General features: G+C 41.4%; 1 protein-coding gene across 1 annotated transcript in view; it reads right to left on the bottom strand.

Annotated features, from left to right (window-relative positions):
* Positions 1 to 15219, bottom strand: part of LOC111844365 (scavenger receptor cysteine-rich domain-containing protein DMBT1-like) — a 47995-nt gene that overhangs the window by 7556 nt on the left and 25220 nt on the right. Inside the window, exons 24-33 of the mRNA XM_072710348.1 lie at positions 13726 to 13875; positions 7100 to 7414; positions 6569 to 6883; positions 5820 to 6134; positions 5210 to 5536; positions 4770 to 5081; positions 3983 to 4285; positions 3439 to 3753; positions 1235 to 1549; positions 96 to 410 (exon numbers count right to left, since the gene is read on the bottom strand). Coding sequence (XP_072566449.1) covers positions 96 to 410; positions 1235 to 1549; positions 3439 to 3753; positions 3983 to 4285; positions 4770 to 5081; positions 5210 to 5536; positions 5820 to 6134; positions 6569 to 6883; positions 7100 to 7414; positions 13726 to 13875 — 2982 coding nt within the window. The remainder of the gene's footprint in view (positions 1 to 95; positions 411 to 1234; positions 1550 to 3438; positions 3754 to 3982; positions 4286 to 4769; positions 5082 to 5209; positions 5537 to 5819; positions 6135 to 6568; positions 6884 to 7099; positions 7415 to 13725; positions 13876 to 15219) is intronic.

Genomic DNA, 15219 nt, shown 5'->3' on the forward strand with positions numbered 1-15219 from the left:
GTCAATATGAAGATCTGACCAGCAACTTCCCATGATAATTTATGAACATGTCTCCTCTATACCTCTGATGTAATAATAAATCTATCAGTCCTCACCCTGACAGATGAGTCCTGCATCCCGTCCATGAGAGCATGCAGCTCGACTCCATGAGGACACAGCACACTGGGAGAGGTGTGTCTCATTCCCCTGGCACTCAAACACATCAGCCCAGATGCGGCCCCTCCCCTCTCCAAACCAGGCCTGTCCTGGCACTGCCACAGCGCCCCCACACTGCAGCTGCCGACAGAGGACACTGGCTGCTCTCATATCCCAGGATGCATCACACACTGTCCCCCACTCACTGAGGTACTGCAGCTCCACCCTCCCAGAGCAGGAGTCAGGGCCGCCCACCAGCCTGGAGTCTCTGTACGCTAAATACAAAACATGGAGTTATTATAACTGCAGGATTATAAGAAACAAATCCAGTGCAGAGTATCAGCAGGTCAAGTCTAACCCAAGAAGCACTGGGCTGGAAGCAGGGGAACGTCTTTGACGAGCTGGTAGGTCATCAGTGAGCACATGCATAAGGATTCAATATGGGCAACTATTTCATTTATAGAATATTCTGCACAGAAAGATGTATTTCAGTAAGTATACTGTACACTGAGGAGGCAGACGGTGTGCAGGGTTAGATCTGAAGTGTTTTGTGTGTTTTAATATATTTTGCTGTGTCCAGATTAAAATGACTATTGTTTGCATTTAAAATGACATATAATGTGTTTGTTGCTTTTGCTTTGGTTTATAAAACGAATTGAATGAATGTGGGAGAGACATTTTTGTTGGTAGAGAGGGTTCTCCACTACAAGAGCTAAGCTAAATGTTCAAAGCTGATTTGGTTGGAAACTGTAACCCGACTCCTTTTATCCACGACTCTGGGGACTAAGGGAAACATTAATTATATGAGGGTTGCACATGTATAAGATCACAAAGCACTGTGTTTGACTACTCATTCATCTACCTTCCATATAAGGTTCATTCATATATATATATATATATATATATATATATATATATATATATATATAATACTTTATACAATACACTATTATTAATGAAATCAGAAATCCACCAATACAATTCATTTGTACCATACATTTGGCTTAAATGGATGCAGATCAAAAGCAGTTCATGTCAATAGATACATTTTTTTGACAAAAATTACATTTCCTCCAAGCAGCTGTAATATTGTTCTTACCAGAACACACCAGTGCCACTGCATTTTCATGTGAGCAATTCTGCATTGAGGGTGTATTCAGGCAGTAGGAAATATTGGTTTCATTTCCTTTACACTGGATCTTCTCTCTCCGCATTTGCTTGCTGTCCCCCTTCCCAAATGCAGCCCCCCCCAGCACCTCCACTGGGATCCCACAGCCCAGCTGCTGACACACAACCTCTGCGTCCTGCAGGTCAAAGTCAGCATCACACACGGTGCCCCAGGTATCAATCTGCTGTATCTCCACTCTCCCGGAGCACAGGTGTGGACCTTGTACCAGCCTGACTCCGCGGTGACCTGGGGTTTAAGAGAAACCAGTGATAAGAAGGATATTTCCCAAATTAATTATACAACAAAATTATCCATTTCCAGAATGGGAGCAAAATTGATTGATGATTCTCATGGAACCTTGGTTTCAAAGATTTCAAACATGAAGTATTTAAAGAGACTTTCATCAACAATTTTTTTTAGCCATTAATAACCAAGTGTGAAGTTTTTAAGGGTAAATTAAAAATCATTTACAGAAAATTTTACATATTTCTTTGCATTTCCCAAAACAAGTCCTTAAAAATCTAATTACTGCAAGTCTGAAAACAACAAGAAAGCCAATACATTTTCACATTTTTAAAAACTGCTCATTAACAGTCATGCTCAGTTACTTGAAACTCTGCAATAATGTATATTTTTCAATTCACATTTTTATTTGATTTTGACTGATTTCTGTCATTACCGCAATACCTTCTGGAATCTACAACCTAATATTTTTCATATTTCACTTAAACTTGACATGTTTTTAAAATAATGTGGCAAACATGAAGGAACACAACATATAGATTCTACACATGCACTTAAAAGCAAACTACTATTTTTTGATTTATTAAATTAACATTAAATGGCCACCATGGCAGTAATGATAGAGAGGTTTCAGAAATGAGGTTGATGGTTTCATGAGAATCACCCCCCCCCCCCCCACTGACATGGATTTGGTGGTAATCCTAGTGTATGTGTGTGTGTGTGTGTGCGTGTGTGTGTGTGTGTGTGTGTGTGAGAGAGAGAGAGAGCAACATTGCCTGCCAAATGCCAAATAGCAAAACTAAATCTATTAGACAGAACACAATATTGTAAACGTTTAAAATAAATGCAACGTGAACTACGATAAGTAAACGTACGTCTATATAAACTCGCATGAAGCAAAGTAAACAAGCTCCATAAGCACAACAAACCCAGAGAATCTGAAACACTCACAGCAGAGCAGAGTTTACACATATAAAGCTGTGTCGTTGTATGCGATGCAGGTCAAACACTTAATGATCACTCAGGGGAGTCGGGAAACTGATCATGCGCATCAGTGACTCGTGTTGGGAGAGAACATCCTGCAGTTAATGGTTATGTGGGAGGAACAGTTTGTATGGCAGCCAATGAGTATCATTGTTTTCCAGAAACTCACTGAGAAACCATAAAAAAACCCAGAATTGTATGACATCAGCTTCAGAGAGAACATGGTATCCATACCAGATACTTGTTACAACCAGGAATTTGGCTTATCCCTAATAAATGGTAGCGTGGAGGTACCGGCGGGCAGTGCGGCAGGTTGGACTGATACCAGCTTGTAAATAGTTTGCAGTAATTGCTTGTGTCGTTATAAATGTGCTGTGTCTTATGTAATTTATAGTGGTTAATGTTTATTGTTGTACTGTGTATTGTGTGTGTGTGTGTATGTATGTGTGTGTGTTGTGTTTGTTGTGTGTGTATGTGGGCACCATGTGAATGAGGAGTAAACAGGGCAACGAGCACGGTGGGCAGTGCCAGTGTGTGTATTGCAGTGGTGCGGATGTGATAAACACCACCTGGTGATTGAACCCCAAACTCTCTCTGCTGTCTAATTATTGAGAGCATGGCTCAGCGACCCACTATTACAATATTCTATAAATTTGCAAATCTAAAGAAGAATGTCATATACCGTGACATATATTATACAAGCATGATATCAAAAAGCACAATTAAACAGAAACACTTTAGTAACATTATAAGTTATGAATTATATATGTGTGATGTTGTATTTCAATTTTAAAAGCAACAGATATCAAAAACACAATATGTCAATTTTTAAGAAACTAGGATAGGTGATGATTTGCCATTAAGAGTACTACAGGATGTAGATGTGGAAATAGTTACTTGTGTCTCACCTGTGCAGATGACTCCAGCATCAATAATATAACCACAGTTATGTTTGCCCCAGCCTTCCGATCTACACTCCTTCAGTGTTGACTCTGATCCAACACAGGACACCTCATCCATCCAGATGGTTCCCATTCCAGCTCCAAAATTACCATTTTTTGGTATCACTGCAGCCTCCCCACAGAACAGCTGTCTACACACCACTGTAGCATCAATCTCATCCCAGCCATCACCACACACTCTGCCCCACTGTCCTTGATAAAGAACCTCCACTCTCCCAGCACAGGGACTGTCACCATCCACCAGCCTCACACCATCACTGTCTGAAAACAAAAGAGAATAATAAGATTTAAGTCCTTTTCATGTTTTATGCCAATACATTATACAACATTGTACAACTGAAATTAAATGTATTGTAGCACAAGGGAAGGTACAAAGGATCGAAAAAGTCTAGAAATTTTTTTTTAAGCTGAGTATCAAAAACCACGGAATGATATGTGACAAATTATTATTATTTTTATTTTTTTTTTTAAAGTTAAATCACTAATTTACCATCACAGGTGATTTCAGCCACTTCCTCATCATGGCACACATTCCCTCCCCAGGGAGCAGACGGACACTGCCACACAGAGGAGTCATGGGGGCGACACTGGAGCTCGTCAAGCCAGTGTGGGGCCCCTTCCAGCCGAGACTGTATATTTCCAACAGTGCCACTCTTTCCACAGCTGAGATGCTGACATATGAGACTAGCTGTGCTTGTATCCATGTTACTGAAGCAAACATTTCCCCAAGTGTTATTGTAGAAAACCTCTAATTGTCCAGAGCAGCCTTTGGCCAGTCGGATATCTTTATAATCTACAAGAAAAAAGGGGATCAAAATAAAAATGCATGAAAAAATTCCATTCAGGTTTAATAATGTGACGTCCAATATTAGGGATCCTGTTATCTCTCCCAAACATACATCCAGAGATTTATCCAGTACAGGGACGCAGTGAGCCCTAATCCTATCCCAGCAAACACAGTGCTGGGGACACCCTGGGCAGGATGCCAGTATCTCAGAGGGCACACACTCCTTATAAGCAATTGACAAACATCAATTCACCTAAACATGAATTTTTTTTAACTGTGAGGTAAAATCAGAATGTCTAGAAGGTACCAACGTGAGCAGAGGGTGAAGTGCAAACTCCAGATACACAGAGGTAGAGGCCGAATCTGCAAACCCTTACATATGTAAGTCATAGGACTAACAAGAGAATCACCCAGACAACCAGTTAAATTATGCTTATTGTAAATTTAAAGTATCCTGAAAAATTCAATAATGGACATCACACAGCCTCACCTGAACACAACACTCCAACATCCTCTTTATGGACACAGTCATTCTGTCCCCATTGTACTGGACAGTCCCACAGAGACGTCTCATTCCCCTCACAGTCCACCTCATCCAGCCAGATGGGTCCAGTTCCTGGTCCAAAGACGGTGGGCACTGGGTCACTGAGAGCCGTCCCACACTGGAGCTGCCTGCACACCACCTGAGCATCCTTCAGGTCCCAGGAGTCTCCACACACTGTCCCCCAGGAGCCCTGGTGGAGCACCTCCAGCCTCCCTGCACAGCCCCCAGCATCACCCACCAGCCTGAGGGATCTGTGCTCTTCAGAGGAGGAAGAAAGGAGGGAGGATATGAATAAAGTTAAAAAGAATAGAGGCCACATGAGCAATAGGATGATAATTTTACTTGTATATCTGTAACATGTATAACTGAAAATGCAGAGCACTCACTGGAGCACACTATGGACACCTGTGCACTGGAGCTGCAGCTGAGTCTGTGTGGATCACTGCAGTTCACCAGGTGAGACTCACTCCCAGAGCACTGATACCCTGTCAGACACACATCACTGTCCCCTATCCCAGACTGGGAGGAGCTGTACAGCCTCACTGCAGAGCCACAGCCCAGCTGCCTGCAGACCACAGAGGTCTCCCTGAAGCTCCAGGAGTCCATGAGAACTCTGCTCCAGGTCAGCTGGTAGTAAACCTCCACTTGACCCTCACAGCCACTCTCTCCAGACAGTCGTAAGGTTCCATCCAGAGCTGAGAGAGATTTAGACCCTGCAGAAACATCACTAAAGTTCAACAGGTAATAACACAGGTAATAATAGTTCTATCAGAATGTTCTATCAGGTCAATATAATGATCTGGGGTGAGTTTCCCGAAGCCTTCTTAACGCTATGTCGTTCGTTAGTTCTATCTTTTAACACAGAACTTAAGAACGACGTAGCATTAAGAACGTTTCGGGAAACTCACCCCTGACCAGCAACTCACATTCCCGTGTTGTTCTATGAACATGTCGTCTCTATACCTCTGATGCAGTAATAAGTTCATGAGTCCTCACCCTGACAGATGAGTCCTGCATCCCGTCCATGAGAACATGCAGCTCGACTCCATGAGGACACAGCACACTGGGAGAGGTGTGTCTCATTCCCCTGGCACTCAAACACATCAGCCCAGATGCGGCCCCTCCCCTCTCCAAACCAGGCCTGTCCTGGCACTGCCACAGCACTCCCACACTGCAGCTGCCGACAGAGGACACTGGCTGCTCTCATATCCCAGGATGCATCACACACTGTCCCCCACTCACTGAGGTACTGCAGCTCCACCCTCCCGGAGCAGGAGTCCGGGCCGCCCACCAGCCTGGAGTCTCTGTACCCTGCAAACAGCACAGGGGGGGTTTAGCATCTGTATTTTAACTACAGGATTATAAAAAACAAGGTCAAAATACCCATATACCAGTGTTCCATAATCATCTATCCAGTTCACAAGTCATAGTGAGTGTAAATCACAGACAGTGCATGGAATGAGGCAGGGGATCATCTTTTTCGAGATGCATTATGAAGTACATAAATAAGTAGTCTGCAAAACATGGATATTTTAGAGACACCAGGAAGGTAAAAACGTTTTGAATAACACTAAAAATATATTATTTCAGTACATGTCTTTTCCAACAGCTCATTTATTTTCAAACAATATGCTTAATCTGACCACTGCACACGAGGCAGTGTTACCTACAGAAGGCAGTGAAGCTCTGCGCCTCACTCAATAACACATGTTATGCTCTATAACTATTAGTAATGTTGCTCTTACCAGAACACACCAGTCCTGCTGCATTTTCTTGTGAGCAGCTCTGCTTCTTCGTAGGTGATTTTGGGCAGAAGTAAATATGTGATTCATTCCCTCTACACTGGATCTCCTCTGCCCACATATTTCTGCCCCCCTTGCCAAACGCAGCCCCCCCCAGCACCTCCACTGGGATCCCACAGCCCAGCTGCCGACACACAACCTCTGCGTCCTGCAGGTCAAAGGCAGCATCACACACTGTGCCCCAGGTAATTCCGTGCTGCATCTCTACTCTCCCAGAGCACAGGTGTGGACCTTGTGCCAGTCTGACCTCACGGTGACCTGTGAAGTTTACAGAAGGAAAAAGAGGCAACAGTAAATTAATTCCAGTGTATATTTTAATGGTAAAATTATTTGGTTACTATAGTAGATACTTGTCTGCAGTTTAGATTCTGTAACATATTAGCTATAAGAAGGTTAATGTTTCACAAGACCTAATTTTGGTTTTAATTTCCAAATAATAATAAATATACGGCTTGTTAACTCTCTGTGCCCTACCTGAGCAGCTGACTCCAGCATTACTGACATGACCACAGTTACTAACTCCCCATCCTTTGTGTGTACAGTCCTTCAGCGTCGACTCTGACCCCTTACAGGACACGTCATCCATCCATATCTTCCCTTTTCCTGCTCCAAAGTGACCTCTAACTGGTGCTTGCACTGCTCCTCCACATAGCATCTCTCTACACACCACTGCAGCATCCTTCATGTCCCAGTTACGATGACACACTGTGCCCCACTGTCCTTCATGAAGAACCTCCACTCTCCCAGCACAGGGGCTGCCTCCATCCACCAGCCTCACGTTACCCCCACCTGGAAGGACAGGAGAGTTACTATTAAGTTACTGATTATCATTTGCTTTTCCTCGTAAAGGTTAAAATCAAACCCTTCATGTATCTTTCATAATCACTTATCCAGTACAGGGTGACGATGAGCCTGTAGTCCATGAAGCTCAGGTCACAACAGCAGGGACACCACTGCAAGACAGACTGTCTCCCCCATGATCACACACTGGGGGCTGTTTAGAGGAACCAGTTCAGGTAACTTTGACTGGGGCTGAGAGACCACTTAAAAGTAAAGAGCAAGGGGCTGGATAAGGAATCAGGCATTTTCATGGAGAATACGGGTCTTCAACTTTAAATTTTACTGTTGATTGTTTAACAGGTTATATGTATATTATTTATTTCTCTTTCAGCAAAAAAAAAAAAACCCAAGTGGTCCTCTGAGCGGGAGACCTCCTAGCGAGGCCCCCAGGTTTCTCCAGTTTGAGATCCCTGTTCCAGAAACTTCGCTAGCTCACATGCTTAATCTCTCCTTTTTCCAATAAATACTTTTCATTCCTCATCTCTGTTATCCACAACATCAATTCACTTTACACATGAATATACAACTGCAAAAAAAATTGAGACCACTCTATATTTTCAACAAATCTACACTTTCAAATCTCGGTTTAATCCTGGTTCTGCTGAGCAGCAGGTTGCTTCCAGGCTCAAAGTTTCTAAGACAGCAGAAGGTGAAACAGGAGACACTGGCAATAACGAAAAACCAGCCAGGTGGAGGACAGAAGCAACTTTCTAATGGAAGAGATGACCGTCAACTTATCCAAGAGTGCCGTATGTATCAGAGGATGACATCAAGTGACCTTCAAAAGGAATAGGAAACATTAAGTGGTATGAAGTGCACTGCTAGGACAGTTTGTATCAGGCTCCTAGAAGCAGGACTGAAGTCCCTTAAAACAAGGAAGAAGCCCTTCATTAATGAGAAACAGGGAACAACCAGGCTGCAGTTTGGAAAAATATATGTATTTTACAAAGAAGCACACCCATAAATTGAGAAATGAGTGAAGCTAAAAATTTTGAGGTGGTCTCTCAATTTTGTCCATAGCTGTATATCAAACATAATGCAATCGTATGTTTTCTTTGTAGTGATCGTCACCATAAGGAATGATACTGTGATTTACAGATGATATGATTAAGATCATTTTTATTTAGTGTTTATTATTTATGCTCATGTCTCGAAATACATTTTCTACAACAGTGCCTCATAAAAGTATCCAGACTGAAACGTCCATTCAGGAGACTTTCAAAGAGGAGCATTTGGATTTTTTGGAAACACACTGGGGCAGTGGTGGCTTAATGGTTAGAGAAGCACACTTGTAATTGAATGATTGTTGGTTCAAATCCCCAACCAGCAAGGTACCAGTGAGGTACCTGCTGAATTAGCTGCCCCCTGCTATGCAGAGGTGGAAATTTCAGGTCTAGAAAATACAAATCCAAACCAAGATTTTGTTTCAACCAACCAGTACTCTGTGACAGTGACTCTGTATGCTCAACTGGTTGGTTGAAAGTAAATCATGGTCTGGATTTTTACTTTTTGGACCTGAAATTTCCACCTCTGCTGCTATGTCACGATGTCACATATGGGTTAAATGCAGAGGACACATTTTGTTTTTGTGTACTGTGGTGTGTCAACAACGATCAATGATCACCTAATCTTATAAACATATCCACGTAAAAGCATATTAAAGATATTAATATCTGCCTCACAAATCACTGAAGAGGATTCACCATCCGAAGGTTTAAATACTATTAAAAGCCACATATTTTGATATTCTTTAAAGCATCTGTTCACAAGAAATCCTATATTTTTAATTTAAACACAATTTGTTTTTCACACAAAAAAACTGCAGTCATTCGTCTGACATTTTAGTATCACACCTACTGTGCATGCAATTTCATGAGGAAATAAAGTTTTTTTTAGTTATTTAAAATATTTATATTTAACTATAAGACTATAAGGCAAGCATATTTTGCAGTTTTGGTATATCAATATTTTTTGCCAGGTTTGTACTGGATGTGAGAAACAAAAGCAAATTCTCAACTGCCCTCTACATCAGGTGGAGCAGGACAAATTAATCAGCATATGTTTTAATTATATGATTTTATTTATTTATTATTTTATTTATTATATATGTATTTTTAAATATCAGCAAATTATTTGCCAGCTAAAAACTGAGCTGTGAAAAAGGCTGAAACTTACTAAATTCAGTAACATGAACATAAATTCTTCCCAGTCTTACTATAACTCCTGCCAGGCAAATTGAACTGTTTTACTCTAGTCTCATTATCAATTTGAGCTGTACATTACTTATAAATGCGTAATAGTTAAATATGTTTTTAAAAAAATGCCAAAAATCTTATATACAAGAAAAAAGTTTGCGAATAACTTTATACATTTCTGTTAACAAAAAAATTGCAGGTAATTTTTACTCTGTATATCCAAAGCAAAAAGATTCTACTACTTTGCCCTGATTATGACAATAATTACAAAGTATAACATAACTTTTAGATAAAATGTTGTTTTAGTAAAAATATATATATCACCCTTTAACAAGCATGAAACCAATTCTGTATAACATTGCACAATATTATCACTTATTTTTACTGTAGTTTGGAAGGATTATTCTATCTATGACTTGACTTGTGCTACGCACTTTCAGGATCTGACCCCCTGACCAAGTGGACCACAGGAGCAAAGGTAGAGCTCAGTACTTACTGGCTGTGGTGAGCAGGACCAGGAAGGGGAGAGAGAGGATGACCAGGGACACCTCCATCTTCATTATGTCACACTGACAGTCCTCAAACCTGAGACCTAGACCCTCTTCTTTGAGCTTTCACGGTAAGGGAGCGAATTTGTATTTAACCCCCCAGGGAGACCACACCCCCATCCACCAATCACACTCAGCACTGCCTTATGAGAGGGACTACAGGAACTCATCAAACGGTGCAATAACAAATCAGAAGAGGTTGTGATCATGTCCTCCATATATACACAGGGTGTCTGCAGGGACTCCTCCTTCCGGCATAAGATACATGTTCAGTATATGACTGACTGGGGCGTAAAATGAAATCGAAACACTCAGCCTCTATCTGAAGCTCTACTGGGACGTTTTAGAATAAAACACTTGTGAACAGGACAGTGTGTTTGCTTCCCTGAACATCTATAACTGTCACCAGCCCTGGATGCAGAGATGAACAGGTTCCTCCAAACTGACCAGAGCTTCCAGAATGTGCAACAGTAATTTAATTGTTTTTTCTTAGAACTGGAATCCCATATATCACAAACATGTGTCCTATGCAATTTAATGCCAGATGAGTCTAATGGCAACAAATAAAACTTAAAAATTCACATAAATTTTAATAAACTTTATGCTTTATTTAATTTATTTTACTCGACTCTTCACTCTTTGACTTCACTGCAATTCCCTTCTGTTTGGTCTGACCAACAAATCCCTCCATAAGCTTCAATTACTTACAAAATTACAAAATTCTGCGGCTCGTATTATTACTAAAACCCCTTCTATACATCATATCACCCCTGTCCTGCAGCAGCTGCACTGGCTCCTGGTACATTTACGCATTAATTTCAAAATCCTCCTCTATACGTTTAAGGCCATCTCCAACCTCGCTCCTCCATACCTGTCTGATCTTATTCACATTGCTACTCCCTCTCGTTCCCTCAGGTCTTCCTCCTCTATACGTTTAAGGCCATCTCCAACCTCGCTCCTCCATACCTCTCTGATCTTATTCACATTGCTACTCCCTCTCGTTCCCTCAGGTCTTCCTCCTCTATACGTTTAAGGCCATCTCCAACCTCGCTCCTCCATACCTCTCTGATCTTATTCACATTGCTACTCCCTCTCGTTCCCTCAGGTCTTCCTCCTCTATACGTTTAAGGCCATCTCCAACCTCGCTCCTCCATACCTGTCTGATCTTATTCACATTGCTACTCCCTCTCGTTCCCTCAGGTCTTCCTCCTCTATACGTTTAAGGCCATCCACAACCTCGCTCCTCCATACCTCTCTGATCTTATTCACATTGCTACTCCCTCTCGTTCCCTCAGGTCTTCCTCCTCTATACGTTTAAGGCCATCCACAACCTCGCTCCTCCATACCTGTCTGATCTTATTCACATTGCTACTCCCTCTCGTTCCCTCAGGTCTTCCTCCTCTATTCATCTCATCGTCCCTTCTGCCCGCCTTGTCACTATGGGGAGCAGGGCATTCTGTTGCTCTGCTCCCCGACTCTGGAACTCCTTACCAAAAGACATTAGAAATATAAATTCCTTTTCTCTTTTTAAATCCAAACTCAAAACACATCTGTTTAAAAGTGCCTACTCTCTGTGAATTCTTTTATCTTTTTATACTGTTTTAGTTTTTGTAATTAGTTTTTTTTCTTTATTCTGATTGTTCTTCGTTGTATAATTGTGTACGGTGTCCTTGTGTGCTCTGAAAGGCACCTTTAAAATAAAATGTATTATTATTATTATTATTATTATTATTATTATTATAATTTGTTATCCTTTGCACTGAGACAGAGTTTCCACCCTGTTACAGCTGATAATTGCTAAAAATACATATTAAATTATATGATATAGTAAAAATTAATGAATGAAATCATGAAAAACAAATTCGAGATTTTTAATATAATTTTTAATTCTGTTAACACATGGTTATGACAGTTTTGGGACATTTAAAATTATATTTGAAATTTTACTGTTTACCTCATTTTACTTGCTATAGTTATTTTAAACTTACACAAATGATACTGATCTAATAATGTTTCAGCTTGAATAGTAAAATTACAAAAACTAAGGTGACAAAATTAATTCAAACAAATATTAATGTCATAGCCTGCAGTTTCTAATAATTTGAAGGTTAATTTATCAAGACTCATTGTTACAAACAGCAAGGAAATAGAGAAACAGATACGTCACAGCAGCAGTAACATTATTAGGCTGGTGGCAGCAAATCTTCACGTAAACTTCTAAACAGAAGCTTCCTCACACCGGACCGTCAGTCCCTAAGAGACCCTTTACACGACACCGTTACAGACCCTCTTATGGCCTGGAGGCTCCTCCACACACAGCATCTCAGTCAGCCTGGTCAGGTGCAGGTGACCTACTGGGACGCATCAGAAGATACATTGTAGCATCAGCAGTCACCATGACAATGGGATTCAGTAGAAATGTTTTTGGTTTTTTTATTTCATATTTTAAAATAAATCGCCATCCTCATAATATCCACATAGGCCATAGGGTTCCTAATGTTTTAGCCCATGATTAGAGGTCGACATTTCAGGTCCAGAAAGTAAAAATCCAAACCAGGATTTAGTTTCAACCAACCAGTTGAGCACTATATGGCTGTGAATCTTTATACTCAGCAGGTTGCTTGAAATGAAATCCTAGTCTGGATTTTTACTTTCAGGACCTGAAATGTCCACCTCTGCCCATGGTCCCAAAAATAATCCCACTTTGCCATTTGGGGGGAGGGAGGTATGGGGGGGGGCGGTGCGGTTGGAGTTCCCTCAATAGAATTTGGGGAGGGGGTGTCCCTGGATTTAACTGGTTGTGTTAAATTATTTTGCAACCCCTCCAGGGGTTGTGACCCCCACTTTGGGAACCTTGATTTATGGAATATACTACTGCATCACAATACTCCAACTCTTACTAGATACACATACAATTACAGTAACTATAAAACGGATACTCTTATCATTCTTTATCTGCTCCTGAGACACAGCAGTGTTCGCTTGAACAGTGTCACCTGACAAAGCCTCAGAGCTCCTGGTCACAGGCAAAGCTGCCTGGTTTTGTTTCAGCGTGTTTCCCATCACAGGCTGGTCTGAGACAGAGACACAGAGACTTGGACATCAAGCTGCACGTCAACTGCAGACAAACATGGACCACAACATGCTCTAAAAATCAGGACCCATTTCACATTTTCCAAGATTACTTTTGTAGTTTGTGATTTATTCTCTTTGGGAAATAAATTCCACCTACATTGGATCAACAATGGATCAATCTCACCAAATAAAGAAAAGCAGAATTTACAAACTGTTTGGCTGAAGCCACAGAGTCATTTACTGTCTGTTATCAGCATTTCCAGCAGGCAGATTCAGAAAAACAAGCTCAGCGTGGCCATAATACATCAGCAGTATGTGCCACAGAAAGCAAATGCTCCATTACAGCTGTTAAACAATTAAAACCACATCCTTTAAAACTCTCTAAGTCATAGACAAATTTAACATGGGAACAGGGGATGACCATTGCATGGCGGTAACTCACCAGAAAGACTACAAGCATATTCCGTATGTGGATAACATGTAAACAAATGGGGGAAAAAAAAATGTTTTGATGTCACATAAACCATAAAAAAGCTAAAAAAATATATAATAAAAGGCAAAAAGGTTGTGGTTACAAAGTCCCGTTCAGATATTCAAGAAAATCCTTCATTCTGACTGTGTTGGGAAATCCTGCCATTTGGCCATAAAAAAATGAATCTAGGAAATGCTCTTGGTATCCCCTGTGACATGGGGACAGTCAGTTCTCTCCCATGCTGCTGACACGCTGCCTGAAGTTCCCTCTGTTGACGCCTCTCAGGCTGAGAGAAGACCGGATGTGTGTGACGCTGACAGGCCAGGAAAGCTAACTGACACTGAACACCCTCCTCCTCCCCATTGGCTGGCATCTGTCCCGTCCCGAGGAGTTTACAGCGCTGCAGCACCAGGGCTGCTCTGTGGTTTCTCAGCTCTGATCACATGCTTAGAGAATAGAACAAAACCAGTTATTTGTACCTGCTTGATGAACCTTTATCTGCAAGAATGATCATCTCATGCAGCTGCATGTGAAAAATACATAACAGTAACTGATGAAAATGTTTTTTTTTTCTGAGAAGCTTGTATGAGCACTGACTAGTGCCTAATGTGTATTCTGAAAATACAGGCTGTCTGGAGAAGTTATGATTTACCAGGTTTTGAGTTGACATTGGTCTCTATACTAAGACATTAGGCTCTTTTTTGACGATCTAATGCAAAATCGTAAAGCGCAATTAAGGCGCAACTAACACCAAATCCATCTTGCTAATATGACGGTGGACAAAACAGGCTTCACACCAGCCCAGTCCTAACTCTCTTAATTATTCAGAGGCGTATTTTGGGCATAACATGCAATAAACCAATCGGAATGGCATGTGACCTCACCTTTAAAAGGCAGGGGCGCATGAGGTACGGTGGATTGCCGTTTTAACGGCGCGTTTACGTGGCAAATTAGATCGGTTTCTGGCCAAGTAAACAGATGTGCGCAGCGTGAAAATGCAGGAGCACATGTTTACGGATCACCACTGTTCCATCTAAGCCTTTCGAGGTGAAACAGGCTTGGGATGAGGTAGCGGCGAGTGTGTCCTCTCGCATCATCCGCAGAGTACCAAAAATGGAATGATGATGTCAGAAGATGGAGAAGCTCGCAACAATAACACGGAGACAATGAATAACAAGGAAACACAGGGAAGTTACACTGAGGATGGTAAGGCACAGACACAGCGAGTAATCACGCAATGGCTAAGATACGTCAGAATCACACACAGCACAACAATCTACACTAACAAATGCAAACGGGGGCTATAAACACTCGCTCACAAGGCATGCTGGGAAATGCAGATACCACCAGCGCTACACTATATATTAATGAAATAAAATATAACAAACCGAGGCTCATGCACCCGCAAGTATATAAAATACGCCGCTTAAATACTGTTCAACAATACGCCACTGATTTTATGAG

The sequence above is a fragment of the Paramormyrops kingsleyae genome, chromosome 3, assembly GCF_048594095.1.
Source record: "Paramormyrops kingsleyae isolate MSU_618 chromosome 3, PKINGS_0.4, whole genome shotgun sequence".
Taxonomy (NCBI): domain Eukaryota; kingdom Metazoa; phylum Chordata; class Actinopteri; order Osteoglossiformes; family Mormyridae; genus Paramormyrops; species Paramormyrops kingsleyae.